Source organism: Trichoderma ghanense (genome assembly GCF_004382785.1).
Source record: "Trichoderma ghanense strain CCMA-1212 chromosome Unknown scaffold_0, whole genome shotgun sequence".
Classification (NCBI taxonomy): domain Eukaryota; kingdom Fungi; phylum Ascomycota; class Sordariomycetes; order Hypocreales; family Hypocreaceae; genus Trichoderma; species Trichoderma ghanense.
In genome coordinates, this window is record NW_027395663.1 from 581,992 (window position 1) to 603,965 (window position 21,974).

The following is a 21,974-nucleotide window of genomic DNA, read 5'->3' on the forward strand; positions in this document are numbered from 1 at the left end:
TTTTTTTTTTTTTTTCTTATATGCTTGGTGAAGCTATTATTTGCTGGGCCTGGTAAAGCTGTGAGCAGGGGGTCCGGCAAAAAAAAAGGAAAAACTGTCGCGCCGTTGGCTGCGGGCGAAGGCGGTGAAGGCGCCTTGTGCTTCTGTGGCTTGTGCCACCTGGAGTTGGCGAACTGGGGAGGTAGCACAGAGGCAGGGAGAAAGTACTGGTACATACGAAGCAGTGATGAGCAGGTGCTTGCATCAATGCGTCTGTACGATTTGCTGCCCTCCAGGATTACTATATCTACCAGGGATGCGTTGAATCGAGTCATCATGGAGAGCTCCCGGAGCCTGTCACTGACCCTTCAGGTACGATGGGCCAAATTGCAGCGTCAATATCTGGGTCAATTGCTGCACAATGGGGCCTGTCAGTTTATATAGGCCAATGCAACAGCATGGCAGCGCTACTACAATACTAGGAAAGGGGCCGTCAAGCAGCCCAGCTGTTAGTCTTGGAGAGTGTCCAAAGGATCAATGTGTTGGGGGGCATCGCTTCCTCCTTGCAGCCACGAAGAACAGCGCTGCAGGAATCGTGCATGGGTCCTATACCGATCTACATGCTGCCACATCTTATGGCTGCTTCTGGCCCTCAGTCGATGCTTTCAATGTTTGATGCCTACCTAGTAGCAGGAACCTACATGTAGGTACTCATCACGATGCTCGAGGTACCTCGCCTGTACAGACGTCGAAGGTATGGGCAGGTACCTCTTTCCTGAACCGGCTGCTTGGGACTGCGAGACGTCGAACTCCTGACTACCTACAAGGAGGTACCTCGATGTTGGGACTATTCTTTTCTCCCCCACACAAACACCAACTGCCTACCATCACGGATCTCGAATCACCCCCACTGCCCCCCTTTACTTTGCTCACTTACTCAATCGCTCACAGTCTCTCGCACACACAGATACCCGGCAGGCATGGACACGCACGCGTAGCCGCGCCTCGCCCATTCACACGCTCGCCTGCAGCATCGTCATGCACCTCCTTCTGGCCTCTCAGATGCCGCCTCGGGCCGCACCCTCCTCGTCTCCGTTTTTCCTCTCTTCCGCGTTGTCGGTCGTCATCAAGATCATGGGCGTCTGCTCTGAATGGCCGCAGCAGAAGCGCTATGTTCCACCCCTAACTCCCACCGCCGCCGGTTGGCCTTGTTCCCTCCTCGTCATATTACGCTGAGCCCTGCTCGGGTCTGGCAGAAGACGTGTCGCGAGACGCCCGTATGTACAAGTACACGGTGCATCCGACCGGCTAACGGCTGTCCAACCAGCGAGCCTCTGATGTCTCAGCTCGAAGCCCTTGTTGCTCGACTTGCGGGCATCGTCGTCAACCCATGAGGCCTCATCCCAGCCAGTGCCATGGGATTGGGCAATGGCTGCCACCAGGCGTGGATCGATGGCTCTGGCCTGCCAAGTCACAGCCGCTTCCCGCCTCCACTCATCGCGAGTGCTGGGACAATCCCAGCTCAAGCACACACACATACAACCAGCAACGCCTCTCTGCCTCTCCCGTGTACGCACTGGTTGTTGGTACCGCCCCTGGAGAGATCTGCCCACCACCCACCTGCCTGTGAATACTCCAGAGTACACAATGCATACACGCACTCAAATCCACTCACACTCACTCACGGGCAGACCCAAAAGGCCCTTGAACGGCCCCCATCCCCCCTGCCCCATGTCCTGTGCCGACACAGACTAGTTTGGATCCTTGCAAGGTTCAACAGGGCGAGGTGAGGTATCACAGATCTTACGCGCATGCGTCCGCAACAATACTCCGGCCCATGCCGGAAGCAACACTCACGAGCACGCTGTACTCTACTCGCATGTGCTCTCCTCTCCGCCGTTTCCTAGGGCGTCCACCGAAGCCAAAAGAGCAATAAGCTGGCCCGCCTCAGCCCGCGCACCAGGGCATCTCCCCTCCCAGTCTGAAGCCAGAAACCGGAAAGAAACCTGAACGCTGGGCAGCCGTGTCTGAGAAGCCCCACGAGGAGGGAGGCAAACGGGCCGCGAACTATGCCTCTCTGGCTCTTGGCCCGGGCTCTTGACATGCTTCCGAGATCTTGCAGCACCCAAATCAAAGCACTTGCTGTCCAGTCCTGGGCGCTACCACCCCTCCACGTACAAGCATGTCCCGCCAACTTGGCTGCCGGCGCCCTCGTGGGTCCCGGTATGTATGTGTTCCTGTCTTGCCGGCGAGACATCATTTAGTGCCCCTTTGGTGGTTACTAGTAGTCTGTCAAGCGATGCTTGACACTCTCTTGCAACTTAAAGATCACTAGCCTCTTGCTTGCTGCCTCCGGCCCTGCCTGCTCGCCTGCCCTTGGCTCTTGTCCCAAACATGTGGTTCAGATTCTCGACATATTGGGTCGTACAATTTCACTGCAATCCCTCCATCTCGCTTCACACTCTCGATGAGCCTTCGCTTCTGAATGACTGCCTGATTGGTAACTTGTCTTGAAGAAGAAGAGGAGGAGGAGGTAGAAGAACAAGTTCAAAAGAAAACCAGAGACGGAACGAGAGACAGAAGAGACGGAAACAGAGACAGCAATTTATATCAGGCCGAGACAATGATATAAATGCACTTCACCCGCCCTGCTGACTGGTTTCGCTTCTCGGGATTCAAAACAAGCAGTGCCGCCTCCAGCTCTTAAATATAACTCACGCTTCTCCTTCGATTATACTCCGGACTCGGCAAGTCTCTTCAGTCACCCTTCTCTTCATCCTTCGACAATCTCATCTCTATCCTCGCCGTTCAACAGACCAAAGAACCCATGAGTATGGCACCAACTTCTAGATCCAGCAAGGTAAGGCCGTCCGACGTGGCGGCCGACACCAAGAGGAACTTTATACCTCTCGTCAAGGCCAACTACTCGGAGATGTTCCCTCCCTACTCCGTTCTCTACCGGCAGCCCACGGCACAGCTTGATGTCCCACGCCGGAAGCCGAGCACTCGTCCCCCCATGTTTCGAGTTGAATACGGCGACCCCGTCATGAGGGCCATCTACTATGCTGCCATGGAGACTGAGACGAGCGAGGCGGCAGGCGGGCCAAGAGTCCGGATTCCCTTCATCTGCGCCGCCAACGACCGTCGTCCCGGGGGAGACTGGGAAACTGGCTGCTCCGGCTACGAGGAGAAGCTCTGCCGGCGAAGCAACCTCTCTGCCACGCTGAGCACCCCGTGGCCCACGATGGGAGATGCGTCCAACTATCCCATCCCGTCAGCCGGGGGCATCCTCTCGGACTCGGTCGTTGTCTCGCGAGGGCCTCATGAGCGCTACGAGCCACTCGACCGCTGGTACGACCTGCCCGTCGTCTCCGTCCCGCCTACGCGGTGGCCCAAGCTCACGGAGAACGGCACCAAGTACTCCTTTTCGGCGGAAAGGGACATGATTCGAGAAAAGATTCGCGGCGCCCTTCACATTTGTCTCTACAACAGCTACGACCGGGTCGTGATTGGCGACTTTGGCCTCGGCAACGGCTACCGCAACCCGCCACGGGAGCTCGCCGAGATCTGGCGCGACATCCTCCTCTTCGACCCCCATCTCCGCGGGCAGTTTTCCTATGTCATCTTCGTCTTTGAGGACCCCGCACAGAGCACGACTCGCCTGATACAAGAGGAGATGCTCAAGAAGGACCGAAAGAGCAGCGGCGTGTCAAGGACAAAGTTGCCCCTCGGCTCCGGTGGCACCGGGCCTACCGACATGGACGTCTTCGAGAGCGTCTTTGATCCCGCGGAGATTGAGCGCGTCCTGTGCCGGCCAGACCCCCGATATGGGCTCGACATGATTACTTCTTGATCCTTCTTTTCACCACAAATTCGTCGCATTGTCTGGTGTCATGTTGGCCACAATGGCGACTCGCGGACCGGCTATGGGGATGGAACAGCCTGCGGCAGGACCAAAGACGGACATGGCTCCAATGCACCTGGAATGCTAGATAGGGCTGTTTTGCCGCCATCTACTTTCTCTTCTCGTCCCTTTTTTTTTTAGCTTGGGATATCTTGGGGGACTCATCATGGAGGGTAGAGGAAATGAGAGGCTGGTTTTACCTTTTGTTATATGTATGGGCGGTATATTGAGACTTGCCTCCATCTTGTCCGGAAAAAAAGAACCGAGATCATTAGCTGGGCTGATAGTCGACAGACACGCTCTCATACCTCATCACACAAGTCAGAGTACCTTTATGACCATACCCTACACTGCACGGGTCACATTTTAAGTGCGAATCGATCATTTGGACCTTCATTGGAGACTTTCAAAGTCTCTCTTCTTCGAATAGAGAAGGGTGTCAATGTCTGGGGTGAGGGTACATTGAGGTTGATTCGTCATGTACTGGCTGGGACTTGGATGGACGCGCTAGACCGCGGATATCACGTACTATTTTGACAAGGGTTTGTCTCCTGTCTTCTTTGTTGCCTTCTCATGCTGCATACAGTCATCTCATGTGTATGATTGGCTGCTGCTAGTGCAGTCTAGTGGTGGCGGGCTGCCGTTAACACCCTGGAAGGTTTCTGTTCTGTTTCTGTTTCCATCGTTCTGATTTCTTTTTCTTTTTTCCAGCTGCTTGTTGTGGCCCGGCGTGATGCCCCGGGATGGGTGAGGAGTGGCCTCTCAGATTTCTCCCTCTTGTTTACCGAATGGAACATGCGCTTGGATCATGTCAGACTCGCCAGGCCATCAACATATACATACTACCATTTCTCGGTGACAGAGAGGCAGACAGCTGACATCAGACCCTCGCCAGGCCCCACAGGAATGCCTGGTATTCGCTGGGTGAGATCTCGCAAGAACTGGTGATGCTGTTCAGACGAAGGACACGAACCGCTGCAGTTTCTAGGCACGCGCAGGAGACAAGAAGTGCGGTTGCGTGATTGCGGGTAACATAGCAAGCCTCCGTCCCCCAAGGCGGAGACAGACTGACGGGAGTCACGGATTGGCCTGTCACTGTCGACTGCTGCTGAGCTGCAGAGGTTCGAGCAAGGCCCGTTGTGATGGACGGGACACGGAGCACACACACACACACACACACGCAGTCCACTAGGCCTTCCGGGCTCCCCCGTCCCGCGGCACAAGCTCTTTATTAATAGACGAACCGGGCTACGCAACCCCCCCGGAGTTCCTTGCATGTGTCAGACCAGAACCGGCTGATGGTTGAAACCGGTGAGGACTGGGCGAAGGGCGCTAAAGCGCCATGGCCTCCTTTTCTCTATGTGATTCGCGGCTAACACGGTCTGCAGATGATTCCATTGCCGGAGAGAGGCCATGCCATAGATGGGAAATGGAGGTAGAGTAAGGGCCCGTGGTGATGACAGTTTGTTCTTTTGACTCAGAATGCCGCTGGTGGCTGCAGGAAGAGACAACGAGGATCATTCGTTGCCACTCTCTCCGTCATCGATGAGACTTGGCCTGGCGGGGGAATGTCGCTGGGGATGTGGGCTTGCAACTCGTACGAAGAAACGATTGATGGATGCGGGGAGGGACAGGCAGGCAAGTGTGGCCGACCCTTCTTCTGCGATTCCCCGTACGGGGGGCGGCCACCTGCATCATCGCCGACCTCGATCCTCGACCTGCGTGTTCACACAGACGGGCAGAGATGGGGGCCGGTCGAGGGTCAAGGATCACTCGTCGTGAGAAGCGATCCCTTACCCCCTCCTATACCTGTCAACCCCTCTCCGTCCTCTTTCCCCCCAAGACAGCTGCTTTCAGCCGTGACTTTTGGTCGTGGAGCAACAAGGCAAAAAAGCAAGCAAGCAAGCTTACTCGGAGCTCGCTCCGCGCTTCGTTGCCCTTCTCTGACTTCCGTCTCCTTGGATACCCCATGCTTGTCCCTGGCAGGGATCATGGACCTCGCACCTCGCCATCGGAAATGTGGCTCCAGGTTGTCGACGGCTGCGGCCGTTGGCGGACCACGGGAGAAACACATGCTCTGTTATCTACGTAGGTACTAGTGCCTGTGCCTTGGCCAGGGCCGGCCCGGAGAGTTGGGGCCCCTCCTCTCTGGCCTCAAGCCTGCGGCCCGCATTGACAGCCCGTCTTCCTTCTCTTTGTTGCCTGGCCTTGCCGTTGGGCAACGGTACGGGGAGATGGGTGCCCCTCTGCCTCGGTGGAAGCGTTCTCTTGCTATGCGTGCCGGGAGCCAGGTCCGTGTTGTTCCCCGGATGGCAAGGGTTTATAGACAAGTCATGGTTGGTCGTGCCGGGTGATGTCACCGGCAATTGAATGGTCTGGTCCTCTCGCGAGCCTTTCTGGTCCTCTGTTCACGTTTGTCCCACCCTGAATGAGAAAGACGGAGAGAGGGGAGTAAATAGAAAGAACTTGGCAGTGATCACAGAATGTAAACGGACTTGCGATGGCATATCGATTAACGTTGCGGGAGATGCAATCTTTGATGCGACTGCTGCGGGTGAGTTGGCTTGTAAAACAGCGGCATTGAAGAACCTCTTTGTAGTGATTAGCCGGGAGGAGGAGCTTCATGCAGTCAGATTTACGTTTGGTTCCTTTGTGCCTTGGGGCCACATGGCGTGCCATGCATGCATGATGCATAGGTATATTGTGTGTGTGTGTGTGTGTGTGGTGTGTGTGGTAGCCCATGCTGTTGGAAACGCCCTTTCTTTGTCATTAGCTATGTAATATCTTCTTGTCTTGCAAGAAGCATGCAGTATCACATGGAACAGTGAGTGCAGTACACAGTATGTATGAGTGAAATGGATAGATTTACGGTATGGTAGCTGATTCATTGACAGAGGATGAGAATATGACATGTCGTCTGGATGGCAGCAGTTGCGTCCATCAGGCGCTCGATAGGCTCAACCGGCCGTCCGTTTCCCGGATCCTGTCACATAGACATTGACAGGCCAATACAAGGGTGGTAAAAACCAGGGAGGGAGAGGAGCGGGGAGAGTGGCCATCTTGTATTGAGTTGCTACATCACATCGATGCGGCAGTGGTACACGCAAGTACGGAGCAACCCATCCTATGGGTACAACGAGCTGGAAGCTATTTCTGTTAGACGGAATGGCTTTGCATCATCGTTTAGACGAGATCGCTTTGCGCATATGGAGGATGAGGGGGTGGGAACGGAGTGGGATGCTCCGCTGCTGCTGCTGTTCTTTGGGTACCTACATGTAGGATCCCGATCAGTTATCGTCGTCTTGTTCATTCCTTGCTCCACTCTCCTTGGTATAGCGAGGTGGGATGGAAGAAGAAGAAGCTTGCCTAGCTTGGCTGAACCGCACGAGACAGTGCGGGATGAGAGGAATGTGCCGTATATTCGTCACAAAGTGGCATCTAGCAGATCACATGTCGACGTGAAAATGAGATGCGTCATCCATGATCCCTTTCCAAGGAATACTGCTCGTGGACGGCAAATACATACAGTGCTCATATGTACGAAATGCTTCTCCCGGTGACATTCCTTGAGAAAAAGGAGAGCGCGCGGGTCGAACTATAAAAGCGACTTCAAGATATGCCTAAAGAACCCGTCCAAAGGTACGAGTTAAGCAAGCACAAGGACATCAACGGGCACGGCTCACTTCACTTTCACGCATGTACGTGCAAGACATATACAACACATATTCACATATAGCTCCTAAAGAAAAACGAGGGAATGGACAGACTCCAGTTCTTCTTCTTTTTTTTTTTTTTTTTTTTTTTTTTTTTTTTTTTTTTTGAATTCCTTTGTATCTTCTGCGTGTATGTGCGTGTTGGCATTTTCCTTCTTCGTCCTCGCCCTTTCGGCGAGCCCCCAAATGACACAGGATCGGTATCAAGAGCCAAAACAAGCATGGGGATAGAAATGACACGAACCAAAGACACCGTGTAGGATAGCCAGTCCTAGAACAATAATACCAATTACAAGGTTACTAACGCAATACATACATACCTAGTTACACAAACAATGCTACAGCGCCTCCGTCTTCTATTTCCATGCTTTCTCTTTTCTTCTCCTTCTCTGCCGTTGATGCTCCATTCCGACATTTAGCAGATTCACCCCGTTTGTGCCGGTACCTTCTTTTGGCGTCGGTTCGTGCGATTCGTAGCAATGTTACCCAAAAGCGTGTGCCTTGCACATATCAGTACTACTACAGGTTCGCGCAGTAGTAGCAAGGAGTCTGCATTGAACATCTCCATGGCCTAGCTACCTTTGTGCCGCACGCATTGGCTCTTCTTTGAGAAAGAGAGAGAGAGAGAGAGCGAGGATGGCCTCATGCGACAGCTGGGTTCCGCAATCTACCAATAGGCCGGCCTCAGTCCTGCAAAGTTGGCCATTACGGCTGTTGCCTCTCCCTCGCCTTCCTTCTTTCGTTGTCCGCTCAGCTGGCATTGGTTAGCTTCACGACTGTGAGAATGATGAGGAGAGGAGCAACATACCTCCAGCTGAACTCCCCGGTGAATGCGAACGAGCCAGTCAACGTAGCTCTTCGCCTCATTGTTGCGATCCTCCACCAGCATCCGCGCAAACTCGTACTCGGCGCCGTCAATCCCCTGCCGCGCCAGCTGTATCGTCATGCCCTTGGATCCCCTCATGCTCTTCAGGAACTCAATGATGTTGCGGACCTGCGCGCTGAGGTGCGTCTCCAGCACCGGCAGCGTCGACGTATACGCATCCAACCCCTTGAGCGAGTCGTGGCCCTCGCCAAACAGGTCGGTGATCAAGTTGGGCGACGTCTGCGCGTGGAACCACAGCAAGCACTGCTGTCCATTATCCACCAGGTAGACGCCGCCCGGCTCGACCCGTGAGAAGGACGTCCGGACCGACGGGGGCATCTTGAGGTGGCCCGTTTCGGGGTCGGCAAAGCCCTCTTCGGGCTGGAGGTTGTGCAGAGCAATCATCCGGGGGTACAGGTATAGGCTGAGCTCCAGCGGGCCCATGCTGCGGACCATGCGCAGCTCATGCACTCTCCGGTCCGAGTTCTCGATGCCGCCCTTGAAAGCTCTGCATTTCAGCATGCCCAGCATGTACATGCAGAATTCCTTGAGCCTTTCGGGCATGACCAGCTGGCTCGGGGGGAACTGGTTGGCAGAATGCTTCTTGTAGTAGGCCATGATGTCAATTGTTCGCTCCGTCAGCCAGTTGCGCACGTCGTGGAGATTGGCCGATGTCGTGGCGAGCTTGGTGCTGGCCTCCTTTGCGAAGATGCCCACGACGGCGTCCTGGTCAACAAACTTGAGACACTGTCGAATGGCCAGCTCCTTGGTGTTGGACTCCTTGGAGGTGTCGCTGACGCTGGCAATCACGTTGGAGCACCGCACACGTCGCTGTCCGGACGCGGTCGTGTACAGGAGAGCCGTCTGGAAGTGGGCATCCAGCTTGGGATCCAGCTTACCATCGTGGCTGAATGACACGCCGAGCGCCTTGTCCGCGTCAATGACGCCGATTTCCAGGTCAGCACCAAAGGTGTGCTGGACAAAGTTGCCGTGGTACGCCGCCACCTGCAGCCCGGTCGAGCAGCGGACCTTCATCAGCGCCTGGAAGCCCGTCTCCCTCGTGATGGCATGCGTAATCTCCATCGACAGCCGGGCACCGTCTCGCGGGGCGATGAAGTTGGGGTAGTAAAAAGTCTCACCACCGGTCGTGGCGGCGACATGGCCTATCGTAGCAATATCCAGGTAGCCGCCGGACGGCGCAGCAAGGAAGAAGTCGACACCGATTCCGGACGAAGCCATCTTCTCGGAGACCTTCTTCCACGCAGGGTGTTCCGTCGTATACAGCTTCTTATCCAGCTCGCCGCCGGGGTGGTTGCCGTCGTCGCGCATGAAAAGTCGACCAGGGCCCCAGGTTGGCAAGGTCGAGCACGAGCACACGACTTTACCGCCCGTTGCCTCTAGCGCAGCCACGGCGGCGTTGAGCGTAGCGAGCAGAGCGGGCTCGGGATTTTTGATGGTGGAGAACATCTCGGGCAGGCGGGTAAGGAGAGAGGTGATGATGGCCTTTGACTCGTACGGGTCGACAAAGAGGCCCTCGCCGAGCGGGAGGAACGGGTCTTCCAGGTCGGGCATGATCATCATGTGCGCTTGATCCAGATGAGGCTGTTTCACTGTTAGCAAGGCCATCTCACTCTTACGCTGGTTGGTCATGGAAAAACTCACGTTGATGTTGTAAAAGTGAATGTCCTTGTCGTATGTGATGAATCCGACCTTGGCGCCCTTGGGTATCCTTCGCTTCGGCTCGCCGTCTTCATCCTTTTCTTCGTCATTGCCTCCGTACAGGGCCGCGAGGATGCCCTCGCAGAATGTCTCCATGAAGCCCTTGTTATAGGATTCCTGCGTGACGTCAATGACAAAGAGCCAGCGGAGGCCGACGGGCTCTCTGGTCCAGTACTCCTTGGGAACAACAAACTCGACGGTGCCGCGGTGAAGCTCCGGCCGCTGGTCTCGATCCAGGCGCACTCCCTGGGGGCTAACGGCGCAGAAATACTCGGGCGGCGTTTCGTTGGGGTACGAGCAGAGGTTGCATACGAACTTGTTGCCGCCAGACCGGAACATCATGAAGGGGTTGATATAAGCTCGGCATCTTCGACAACGAGGCGGGCCGGCATCGCCAAAGTCGAGAACGGGAATCTCCGCCTCTCCCGCCTGAAGGGGGGCCAGGGGCTGGATGAGCATGCCCAAGGGCAAGCCCGTCGCATGGAGGCCCTCGGCTGTGGTTGGGATGTTGTTGAGAGTGAGTCGGGTGAATTTGGGAGAGGCATTGCCCTGGTCAAAGGCAACAAACGAAACCGTCGCGGGAGGGGGGACATGGCGCTCAAATGTCGGATAGACGTTCTTGAAGAAGTACTCCTGGATCGCATCCCTCGAGGCCGGTATGCTGGGCATGTCGTCCGCCGACACCTGGCTGGGGCCAGCCGAGCCTATCGACGTAGCAGCCTCGGGAGAGCCAAACCTGGATGCAAATTCGGCCGGCGACACAGGGGCCGAGGGGGTGAACGGAGAGGTGGGCGCCGGGAACTGGCGGGGATTGGCCATGTGAGGCGTGCCCATGGGGCTGGCCAGAGGGCTTCCAAACTGCCCTCCCAGCGCCGGGATGCCCTGCGGGTTGTTGACATTGAGGAACTGCTCGGCGGGCGTCCCGGGAGGCAGGCCATTGAAGGCCTGTGACGAGCCCGTCGGCTCCACGCTGTGGTACGCGTGCCTGTCCTTCTTCTTCTTCCTTGCGGCAGCGCCTCCCACATCCGCGCCCAGGCTCATGCCGCCAAACTGCGCGGCAAGGCCAGCATCCTGCGACGGCATTGGGGACCCGGGGAAGCTCTGGCCCTGCGGCGGGCCGTAGCCAGGCGTCGAAGGAGGCGGCATTGCCATGGGCGGAGCTTGGTGGCCGCCATGGTACGGGGGAGCGCCGTAGGGAGAGCCCGGTGGCACATAGGGCGAGGAGGGGGGCTGGAACTGGGGGGCCGCTGGAGCGGACGTCTTGTTGGGATCGTTGGGGTCGAGGACCTCGCCGTGGCCCAGGGCGTGATACTGCGTGTAGTCCATTGCTGGTTCGGGTCGGTGCGAGGAGGCTTGCGGCGGAGGAGACGAGGGATGGGAATCGATCGAGCTGGCGATATCAGACAACAACGTGCAGCTGACAATGAGGGGTCTTTCTTGCAATGGACCAACACGGGAAAGGAAACAGAAAACAATGTCAGCGACTGGTCGGGATGGACATGCTCAGCATAGCTTCCATGATCCGGTGCAAAGCTGCAGACATGCGCCAGACAACGGGAGAGGACGTGAAGCTGTCGAGGGCCTGTTGCTGTGCCTCGGTGGCCTTTTCGCGGGCGCCTCGACAATCCACAATCGTGGCTTCAGAAGCCTCGATGTGCGCTTGGCCGTGATTGGCTTAGCCTGGCTTCGAGCTGTCGACATGCTTATCGGGAGTTTTTATCGTGGCAGTCGTTGACATGGCCACCCCACATGCATCTATACAATGTCCAACGTTCTATCGGGTTCTTGGTAGCACGTGCACAGTCACATGCCGAGAGCTTCCAGCCATTCCGTGTAAGTCGAAAGATGGGGACGGTCAGGCGAGAGGGTCTGTATATGGCATGTAGTCTAAGAGCTGGAAAAGGAGGAGGCTCAAGCTGAAGGCACGCGGTGGTTATTAGCCTCCAGCCGCCGAGATTGGGCGCCATAGAAGAAATGTTTTGCAGACAATTGCGTTTTCTCCTCTAGAGACGTACATATTTGCAACAGGCATGCCGGGCCAATCCGCTGTCGGTTGGGTCATGTTGCATGATAAGCACGTACAGGGCCTCCTCCAATGAACTCTTTGCTCCTTTGCAGCGCATCTCTGCCTGTGTACCTCATCTTTTCTTTGACATTTTGGAAATGAACAAAATGATCCCTATCTAGTAGAAGGATTCGAGCGCGGACCTGTCACTTCTCAGGTACTGTGGTGCTAGGATTGGCGTGCCTTGCTTCGCTCGGGGAAAAGCCACGGTCATCAGGGCATGACACGACTCGGGCATTTAATGAGTTGTCATTCGATAATAGGCACAGCGCCGGACCACCCTCGATGGCTGGCATAAAACGGAATGACAGGTGTCTGTATCAATCTCACTGCTGGCAAGCAATTTGCAGTTACTGCTTCGCACAAACCCTGCTGCCGCCTCTGCTTACTGCTGTATGATGAACTGTAGGATGCAGAGGTCGCTGGTGAGCGCATCAGCGTAATGGGCTTATTCGGCATGTAAGGCCATACCTGAGTCAATGCAAGAGTTTGCATGGCTGCCTAGAATCCCGGTGGTAGAAGAGGGAGTTGAGACAGATAGACGACGCTCTCGAATGAGTTGTCATGGTTGGGCACAGTCGATACACTCGGTTGGGCCGCGTGTCGGTGGTGCTGTGGTCGAGTCGAAGTGCGGGGGGGCAGGAGAGGTGATGACGGCGCCGCGCCCGGCAAGGAATTGTCGCAAAATAGGGCAGAAAATCAGTTGTCGCGATAGAAAAAAAAAAAAAAAAAAGAGACGATGAGGAATAATGACATGAGGTCGCCACGAGAAGCAAGTTCAACTAAGTCTGTATCGATACGCGGTGTTGGAAGCCCATCCAGACTGGCCGATGGTCATTAGATGCTGCACAGGATGACATGACGGGTGTAACGATCCGAGCCACGAGCGGCAAAGAATACGAGGGCAGCAGAGGAATCAGGGAAGATGGGTGAAACGTTCGATTTTGCGAGAAGTAGTCTGCTGCAGTTCGTAAAGGAAACAGGGCCAGAAACAGCGTGAGTTTGAGCCCCGAGCGTGGCGACGGTGAGACGATGACAGACGCCCGGTCGCATGACCATCCGCCACTCCGGCAGCGGGCAGTCTTGGAACCACGACAACTCACCGCAGCGACGAGCTAAAATTACGAAATAAACTGCAATCAATTCGCAAATCATTCGTCTTGCAAACGATGCAGGAAAATGTGCCATTTTAGTGGTGGTTGCGAAGCGAGGCGGCGGAGAAGCGTTGCGACGGCGATGTCTGGATAGCCTCACGGGGCTGCGTCGTGAGAACCACCCGCGACACATCGTCCAAGGACGAAAAAAAAGTGACTTTGGCTGCGAACAGCAACAACAGCATCAAGACGCAGCGGCGCCCAAGTAAAAATAGGCTCAGCGAAAAGCCCGAGAACCAGACATTCAGACGCATCCATTCACAGCACGGCGAACGGGGGTTGCTGCCGCGCATTTCACAATGCGACAACGACCATGGGCGAGCAGCGATGGCCTCGACCATCGAAAGCGAACCACGTAAACGCTGGCGATGACCCGCCATCCAGCAGCGCGCCTCTTACAACAACAATCACCGCTACGGGCCGCATGAGGTCTGACGTCAAACAAATCGCATGGCGGCAAAAGGAAGCAAGCTGGGAAAAAATGACTCATTTTTCGAGACACAGGAAAAAAAAGGGGAGGGCGAGAGAGCGAGGAGAAGAGAAGAGCAGAGCTCGAGAGGAATCTGGCATTTCGAAGGTCGGGGGGAGCGGTCGAGGCAGCCAGATCAGAGAGTCGAGGTACACGGCAGACGAGGTGATGTTGGCGCTGGCCAATCAGAAAATTGGTCACGAGGCAAGGGATTATTTTCGCAGCCGAACTGGCGTCGATTTTTACTTTTCTGCGTTGAGTGGACGCACGACAAGGGCCGGTGGGGCCCGGGCTAGCGTGGCAGAGGCGGATGTACCGGTACCTGCGCTTTTTCAGTCGGCCTTGCCTTGCATGCCCTGGGCTGGGGAGCGCAAGGTACTGGCGCTGCTGTAATAACAGCGGGGGCGCTTCTGGTGCGTCTTCTTTTCCATGTTCTGCGGTCTGTGTTGGCTTCTGTCGGGTTCTGACTTGTCTGCTGCAGAGCATCATCAGGCTTCAACATATACGAGTGCGCATCATGGAAAGACTATATTCTCATCTCTCCGCCTGGCAGTAAATGCGATTTTACATTCAATCCGACTATAGTACCGAGCAATCGCAGAAGATGCGACAAAAACATCTCCTCACCATCGCGCAGTAAGGTATGTAGGTATAGGGTGGGCGACCAGCGCAGCGACGACATCAGCTCGCCAGGTAATATCACACCAGGCCAGATGAAGCCCAAGCAAAACAAACAAGAACGCTGTGGCGGCGCCTCGGCTCTTCCGCAGGTTTGGGCTGGCGCAGGATCGCTTCCCGGCCGGGGAGAAGAGGGGCTTGTACCGGTACGCGCGCAAGGTGTGGTGACGGCGCCGGTCTGGCACGTCTGGCCACTGCAAAGGCACCCCATGAGGGCGCTAGCGGGCGGGTGCGGCACACAACGTCGGTGCCAAGTACCGCGAGCGTGGCCGCATGCACGCGCAGCACCGAGTACAGGGTACATGCCCAACACAGACCACCCTCCAGCGCCGCTAGCGGTCCAGGGGACGGAACCGCTGGAGCTCAGCGCTGGACCCCTCAAGCTCTCATGGATGGAAGATCTGAGCTGCTGCTCTTTCTCCGACCTTGCTCTGCTCTGCCGCCAGCCCAGCGTTTTACTGATTGCGGCGCTGCCCCCGCCCCGTATATAAACAAGCCCCATCGCCCTCCCACGCGCCCGACCCTGTGCCTCGCCTCTGCCCTCGATCCCTCATCGCTGCTCTGCCAAACCGTCGCCCGTCTCCGTTGTCGCGCATACTCGTCGCTCCTCTGCCGCCTCTTTCAATCACGTTTGAACACGTCCCATCGTCCCTCCACACGCCCGTCGCCATGCCTCCTAAGAAGACCGAAGGCGCTGCCCCCAAGGCCAAGTCCGGCGCTGCCCACGCCAGCTACCAGGTTCGTTCGGGCTGCTCTCTGCCTACCAGCTGTGTCTTTTGCCGGACGCTCGAATGCGTTATCACCGGCTGCGTGATTGGAGACGTGCTAATGCGAGGCCAACTGCAGGACATGATTACGGATGCCATTGTCAATGTATGTGGGCAGCCCTCTGTGGCACCAGCGCATCTGTTTGCGCTCGCTCAATTTCCGCTCCCCCCTCTTCTCCCTCACTGCTGTCCTCTTCCCTCTCACTGCTACCTTTTTTTTTTCCCCCACGGCCCGTCCCTCTTCCTCCTCCCTTTCCCCCCTCTTCTGCCACCGGCACTTCTCTCCCATAATCGCTCCCACCGCCATCTCTTCACCATCACGCCATTCTACGTCGCGTAATGTCCCGTCCCGTCCCACTTTGTCTTTCCCCAACTGTGCGAACAGGCAGATGATTGAGTGTAAACTGACGTGCTCCGTTTTTCCTTTCGCTACCAACAGCTCAAGGATCGCAATGGTTCCAGGTAAGCGTTTCGGCCCCATGCAGCCCGACCATTGGGCAGCGCAGTACAAGTAGCTAACGTGGCCCCCAATAGCCGTCAGTCTCTGAAGAAGTATGTCAAGGCCAACAACACCTTGAACGTGTCGGACAACATGTTCGACTCTCTCTTCAACAAGGCCCTCAAGGCCGGTGTTGAAAAGGGCATCTTCGCCCAGCCCAAGGGCCCCTCGGGCGGCACCAAGCTGGCCAAGAAGAAGCCCGAGCCTAAGAAGCCTGCCGCTCCCAAGAAGGAGAAGGACGCCACTGCTAAGAAGGCCACCACCACCAAGAAGGCCGCCGCCCCCAAGAAGGCCAAGGAGGGCGAGAAGAAGGAGACGAAGGAGACGAAGGAGAAGAAGGAGAAGAAGGAGGGTGCCGCTACCGCCACCAAGAAGGCTGCCGCTCCCAAGAAGGCCGCTGCTCCCAAGAAGACCAAGGAGACCGCCACCAAGGTATGTTCTTCGTCGCGCTCCCACTGACACGCGCCCTCTTTTGCTCTCACAACGTTTCGACCCTTCCTCTTCCTGTTCTGACTCCTTCCCCCTTGTTCAGCCCGAGAAGTCTGAGACGGCTCTGACCAAGACAAAGACCGGCCGTGTTGCCAAGACTACGAAGCCTGCTGCCACTAAGAAGGCTGCGCCGAAGAAGGCCGCTGCCCCCAAGAAGGAGAAGGCCGCTGCCGCGCCCGCCGCCGCCGCCGCCACCGCCAAGGCGTAAACTTACCTCGCCGGGGCGTGAGCAAAGGCAGCTTTTTCTTTCAACTTTGTGTATCCTTGACGAAATGTGGCACGGCGTTTTTGGGGTTGCAAATTATCACTACGGATCGGGCAAAGGAGAGCCTGGTTTGGCTCGGGATTGTTTGATTGCTGTTTTGGCGGTGCGCAGGAATGATGTTTTGTTTTGATACGACGCGCACCACTCGGACGCGCTGGGCACTGCATTATCGCACTATATATGTGACTTTCCTGGAATGAGTCTCCCGGTGGGGGGGCGCATCACTTATTGTTTTCTAATGACGACCGCCTGTCAGTGTCCTGCTCTCTTCCGTGAGAATTTTGCGCAAATTCGGGGTCTCTGGTGGGTGGATGTTGTGAAGAAAGGAAAACAAAAAAGCGGGAGGGTGCCTGGTGGAGTTTGTGTGTGCGACTCATTTTGTTTCTCAGGAGAGGTATGGATACGTGTAAATGGTATTTTGAAAGAATAGACTTGTACATTAATAGCACTCCATGATTGAGAGTTTTCGATTGAATTGGCTGTTGCAAGTGATTTTTGCCATGAATCTGGCTTGAAATTCATATTGATGAAGCGTGATTAGAACATGATGGCTCTCGCATGACAGCGAGGCGCTTGGTTGTCCTGAGAAAGCACTTGAGCAGCTGTAGCATGGCGCATCAGATGACGTAACATGGAGCTCCTCTGTCTTCTACGTATTGAATCACATACTTGACATTGTTTTCCATGAGACGAATTGATGAAAATGCCACTCATACTCATCATTCATTCACATCATCAATGCTCATAACTCATCTCGTCCGAATCATTTCGTGTTTCACTCATGCGAGCCCACGACAACTTGCTGTACGAAAGAGGCAAAACAAGAGCTAAACCCCATTGCTCCGTCCATGTCGTCCCCCAGTTGTGTGGCGCTCAGCCTCGTCTTGGTTGGTCACCATGACGTTGCCGCAAGGGGTTCCGGGGGAGGGATGAGGCGCTGCATGTACAGTTACTTGCGCCTGCCGCCGGGGAATACAGCGCTGGGCTTGTTCTGTGTGTACATGCATCGCCCGCCACCGAGCTTTTCCCCCAGCTCGCGGCGTCTTGCAGTCCATGAGCTGGTGCTACAGTATTTCCCAGTTATACTTACACTTACCTGCCTACCTACCTTACCTAGTACCTAGTACCTATACAGTAGAAGCTTGGCTGGGAGCTATGGTGTTCCTGCGGCTTGGCTTGCCACGTAGACGCAGGACAGCGTGGGCGTGCAGTTGGGTGGTGCCGGGTACAAGGGGAACGTACCATCATCTACATGTACCTATGGTGCTCTATATCAGTTTGGCTGCCGTATAACCCGCTTCATATCTCCGTTTCCCTTCCCCTTGAGTCTATTGATGGTACTCAACTCGACTCTGTGATTCTGCTCCCCTTATTATTCCTCTTGCTGCGTCACCAGACTCTTTGCGGCCCCCGTCAGCGAATCTCGTCAGCGCATCCCGCCATCGCCGGTGCTGCCAAGGTACCGTCCAGTGAACAAGCGCGGTACCTGCCGACGACAGCTGCCTGGCCCGTGCACGCTCCCTGAGGCACCTCTGCCATGTTGGCAGGGCTGCGATGGGGCGGTACATGCCTGCCGTGCCTGTGAGCGGCATCAAGTGCCTGCGCTGGACGCTCGACAGCAGGTATCTCGCTAACGCGGCCCGGGGGCACCCCTCAGTGAGAACGCCTTGTAGCTGCAGCACCTCCCTCGGCGTACCTTCCTGTAGCTTCCAATGTTCCTTTTTACCTCCTTCGCAGGGGGTGGGAGTCTAACCGATTCTTCCGAAAGAGACGCAACATCTCTTTTCATGGTCCGTCTGTTTGGCTCCCTGGCCACACGCCGATTGATTTAGCCAGGCAAGGTCTGACTTGCATCTGCTTTTGGATGCATATCTCTGTCAAGAGGAAGGACGCTCGGACTTTGTGTGTTTTGCCTCCTTCTTCTTTCTTTACGTCGGCGCTGGAAGGAATGATGGCGGGCCGGCCCTCTGTCTTCCTGTCGTGACCGAAGGGAATCAGAGGATCAGCTCACATCCCATCTACAAGTCTATAGCACTCAACCCAACGATATCACATACCTACGGAAGAATAACAGATATACCTGCTTGGACCGGGGCCTGCCTCTTCTCTCCCCTGCGCAACCGTCACGATGGCCTCGTCGTCGAACCCGTTCCGCAAGAGTGCGACGCAGCACCCCGAGAACCGCTTCCCCCCGATGCCCTCCTCCGTGGACGCCGTCCAGCTGTTCTCGCCCCCGACGACGACGTTCCGCGACGAGAACGTGCCCCCCGCGGCCGCGCAGAGCCCAGCCGTCGACGCAAACAAGGCAAAGGTCGTCAAGAAGGTCCGCGTGCTGTCGCCGCCCCCGCGGACGCCCGAGTCGCCGGAATGGACGACTAGCTACTTTGGCTCGGCCGCCGCCCCGGCGTATGTTCCGGAGCAGGATCCCTTCAACAATGTCGATAACGACTGGGACGATGCGTCTGCTGCTGCTGTTGCCGCTGACTCGCCCTCTCAGCCGGCTGCTCCGCCGGTGCGGTCGCCGTTGATGGCTGTGGAGTCGCAGAGGCCGGTGAATGCGGTGGCCAATCCATTTAGCAAGAAGAAGCCGCAGGAGGCTGCCGATTCGGGGGATTCCAAGGAAGACGCGAGAGAGGAGGGCGAGGTGCTCAAGGCGGCGCAAACGGCGAGGCGGTCACTCAACGTCGATTCTTTCAAGCGGCTGCTGATGACGGGGGCGGCGAGTCCGCCCAGCTCTCCACTCCCTACGGACTCATTCGAACACGAACCGACGGACCGCCCTAGGCCAGTATCTATGCCTCCGCCGGCACGGGAGGCCTCGACGACTGTGTCTGCTCACAAGGAGAAGAAGGCTCCTCCGCCGCCTCCGAGCTCGCGGCACGGCAAGGTGATTAAGCCCGTGCCAGCGCAGAGCGCCACCGGTACCGAGAGTGCCGTCACCAGCCCCAAGGAGAAACCGGCTGAACCGGTGGCACACCCGATCTTGCCATCACGACCACCGCTGTCTCGAGAGAGCTCGGCCAGCAGCGGAAGCTCGGCCAGCAGCAGCTCAACGGCCTCGGTAGAGGACGAAGTTGTTCAGATGGACACACACCCGCCCGCTCTCACAGCTAGCCCGGAGCATATCGACACCCCCGTATCGCCCCCGGCGAGCAATGTCAAGAAGCCTGTCCCAGTCCCGCCACCGAGAAGGCAGCCGCGAAGCGATGCCAAAACAACTAGCCCTGATGGGCAGGAAAACGACCCGCCTCCACGCTCATCGATGGACTCGATCTCGTCCAGATCCAACAGCGTCCGGCACAGCGCCCATGCGCCGGCTCCCCCGCCGCCCCGGAGAACGACCTCGGGATCAAGACACCCAGCCACGCCGCAGTCATCTACCCTCATTCACCCTCCCGACACGGACACGCCGAGGACATCGTCGGAATCGGCATCCAGACCGATGGCGCCTCCTCCGCCCCCCACGCGCAATGCGTCCACCCGCCGACCTCAGAGCTTTTACGGCCTGGAATCCTCTTCTCATCGGCGAGTCGTGGCTGAGATCAAGCCACGAGATGTGGTGGCCCCCCCTCCCCCGCCTTCGAGGATAAGAGGCAGCAGCCAGAGCAGCGCGGATGGACAGTCTGCGCGGGCGAGCCTCGACTCTGCCCGGAAACCGAGGTCGTCTGCGGACGAGTTTGGGGATCTGGGGGACGCGCAGTATGCTGGTCAGACTGTGGACATTCTGGCCGATCTCGAGTCGCTGCAGAGGGAGGTGGACGCCCTGCGGGGGAGGATGAGCTGACACTGAGAAGAGCTCGTTTATACATTTACGGGAAAAAGGTGGAGTTTTGGAAGATGAGTTGTAGAAAGATGATACCAGAAGGGAAAATAGCATTAGCGGGGAGTGAGATCGGGGACGAAGGGGAACTGAATTAAACATGCTATGAGAGTTGGCTGTATAGTATATATGGGAGGCGTTCTTTACTTCTCTGTCAACTTTAGTTTTTAGTTTGCGAAGCTTGGGCATTGCGATATGAGAGTTTTTGTGTGTCTTTGTCTTGTTCACTTGTGTGTTTACTGTGTATATACGGGGAGGCAGGTAGCGTTGCAGATGGTTGTGTGAAAGAGATTGTAGTGTAGTAGTAGGTAGTCCTGGTAGCATTGACGTGGTTCTTGTCCGTGGTCGAATATGAGTAACGTGATGGATGACTCTGAGGATGTACTCTACGTCTTCGCTTCAGGTTCGTTCATGGATGTACTCAGGTGCGATATGATGCTCTCATGCTCCTTGTTAGATGGAATGCTGTCTATTATATATTTTCATATATGGCGCCTTTATACGTCCCAGTAAACGCAAACGCCCGAGAAATGCACGCTGTTTCTGTTGCATACAAGCTATTATACATGTCAAGATTATTACCCCCGTATTGATCTTGTAACCCGTCTATATATATGTATACCTCTTTGCTGATTCCGAAACATGCTCTATGTCGAAGTCTTGATCCTGCTCATCTCATACTCCCCCGCGGAACTGGACCCGCCCAGCCCATCCTCCAGGTCAGGAGGCAGCGCACCGCCGTCCCTGGCGGCAGCAGCAGCAGCAGCAGCAGCGCTCCTGTTGGAGGAGGAGCCGCCGCCCGACGACGTGCCCGAGCCGAGGATCCTGCCGCCGAGGAAGAAGACGGGCTGGAGCTCGCGGTAGCGGCACCCCCACATGCCGAGGCCGACGGCGGCGGCGGAGGAGGCGACCATGGTGAGCCACCACATGGAGTTGCGGGGGAGGGAGCGGGTGTAGAGGGTCGTGAGGAGGAGGTGGAGGAAGTGGATGGTGAGGGCGAAGTCGGGGACGAGTTTGCTGCGCGCGATGAGGATGACGATGGCGACGGACCTGGATTTACGAAGGGGACATGGGCCTGGGTCAGCTGAAGAACCGCGATGCGAATTTGAGGAGGGGATACGAGGGGGGGTTGTTAGAACGTACATGCAGAAGCCTCCGTCGAGGAGCCATACAAAGGCCATGAGCCATCCTTGCGTCGTGTCGCCGCGCACGCGGTCCCATGTGAGGATGAGGTCGAAGCTAAAGGGCATGCCGGCGACGAGAGTGGTGAAGAGCATGAGGACGAGGGCGGCGAAGTAGTAGAGGGCTTGAAGCGTCGCGATCTGGGCGGCGATTTTGAGAGGCTGTAGTTCGGAGAGGGCGCCGGCGCGAGGGGGCCTGCGGCGACGAGCCATTGTGGTGTTGTTTTTTTGGGCGGTGGTTCTTGCTGGGGAGAGCGGTGGTTTTTGAGGACAGGTGGAGGGGAGGGGGCGCCTGTCGCGAGGAGGTGATGGTCGAGTGAGGTTCTATCTGTAGGTGCTTGGAGATGCGGATTGGATGGGATGAAGCGACCAAGGGTTTGCGTTATGCATCGGTTCGGGGATCGCTG

The 21,974-nt window shown here is 56.5% G+C and overlaps 7 protein-coding genes across 7 annotated transcripts; 3 read left to right on the forward strand and 4 right to left on the reverse strand.

The window, feature by feature from the left end:
- Nucleotides 1-1,015: 1,015 nt before the first annotated feature.
- CCMA1212_000206 (uncharacterized protein) lies at nt 1,016-1,792 on the reverse strand (the record flags this gene model as incomplete). Its single annotated transcript, XM_073697685.1, has 4 exons — nt 1,016-1,084; nt 1,173-1,603; nt 1,661-1,715; nt 1,787-1,792. The coding sequence occupies 4 exons, from the start codon at nt 1,790-1,792 to the stop codon at nt 1,016-1,018; spliced, it is 561 nt and encodes a 186-aa protein (XP_073563777.1).
- A 518-nt stretch (nt 1,793-2,310) lies between these two features.
- CCMA1212_000207 (uncharacterized protein) lies at nt 2,311-2,475 on the reverse strand (the record flags this gene model as incomplete). Its single annotated transcript, XM_073697686.1, has 1 exon — nt 2,311-2,475. A coding segment is annotated over one exon (165 nt), but the record flags the coding sequence as incomplete, so codon positions are not given.
- Nucleotides 2,476-2,812: 337 nt separating this feature from the next.
- On the forward strand, nt 2,813-3,832 carry CCMA1212_000208 (uncharacterized protein; the record flags this gene model as incomplete). The annotated part of the gene is made up of 1 exon (XM_073697687.1): nt 2,813-3,832. One exon carries the CDS (start codon nt 2,813-2,815, stop codon nt 3,830-3,832), a length of 1,020 nt encoding a protein of 339 aa, XP_073563775.1.
- Nucleotides 3,833-8,263: 4,431 nt separating this feature from the next.
- CCMA1212_000209 (uncharacterized protein) lies at nt 8,264-11,506 on the reverse strand (the record flags this gene model as incomplete). The annotated part of the gene is made up of 1 exon (XM_073697688.1): nt 8,264-11,506. The coding sequence occupies one exon, from the start codon at nt 11,504-11,506 to the stop codon at nt 8,264-8,266; it is 3,243 nt and encodes a 1,080-aa protein (XP_073563776.1).
- Nucleotides 11,507-15,215: 3,709 nt separating this feature from the next.
- CCMA1212_000210 (Histone H1) lies at nt 15,216-16,509 on the forward strand (the record flags this gene model as incomplete). Its single annotated transcript, XM_073697689.1, has 5 exons — nt 15,216-15,284; nt 15,393-15,419; nt 15,753-15,775; nt 15,848-16,244; nt 16,345-16,509. The coding sequence occupies 5 exons, from the start codon at nt 15,216-15,218 to the stop codon at nt 16,507-16,509; spliced, it is 681 nt and encodes a 226-aa protein (XP_073563805.1).
- A 2,185-nt stretch (nt 16,510-18,694) lies between these two features.
- CCMA1212_000211 (uncharacterized protein) lies at nt 18,695-20,350 on the forward strand (the record flags this gene model as incomplete). Its single annotated transcript, XM_073697690.1, has 1 exon — nt 18,695-20,350. The coding sequence occupies one exon, from the start codon at nt 18,695-18,697 to the stop codon at nt 20,348-20,350; it is 1,656 nt and encodes a 551-aa protein (XP_073563100.1).
- Nucleotides 20,351-21,033: 683 nt separating this feature from the next.
- Nucleotides 21,034-21,780, reverse strand: CCMA1212_000212 (Protein SYS1; the record flags this gene model as incomplete). Its single annotated transcript, XM_073697691.1, has 1 exon — nt 21,034-21,780. One exon carries the CDS (start codon nt 21,778-21,780, stop codon nt 21,034-21,036), a length of 747 nt encoding a protein of 248 aa, XP_073563102.1.
- Nucleotides 21,781-21,974: the final 194 nt, after the last annotated feature.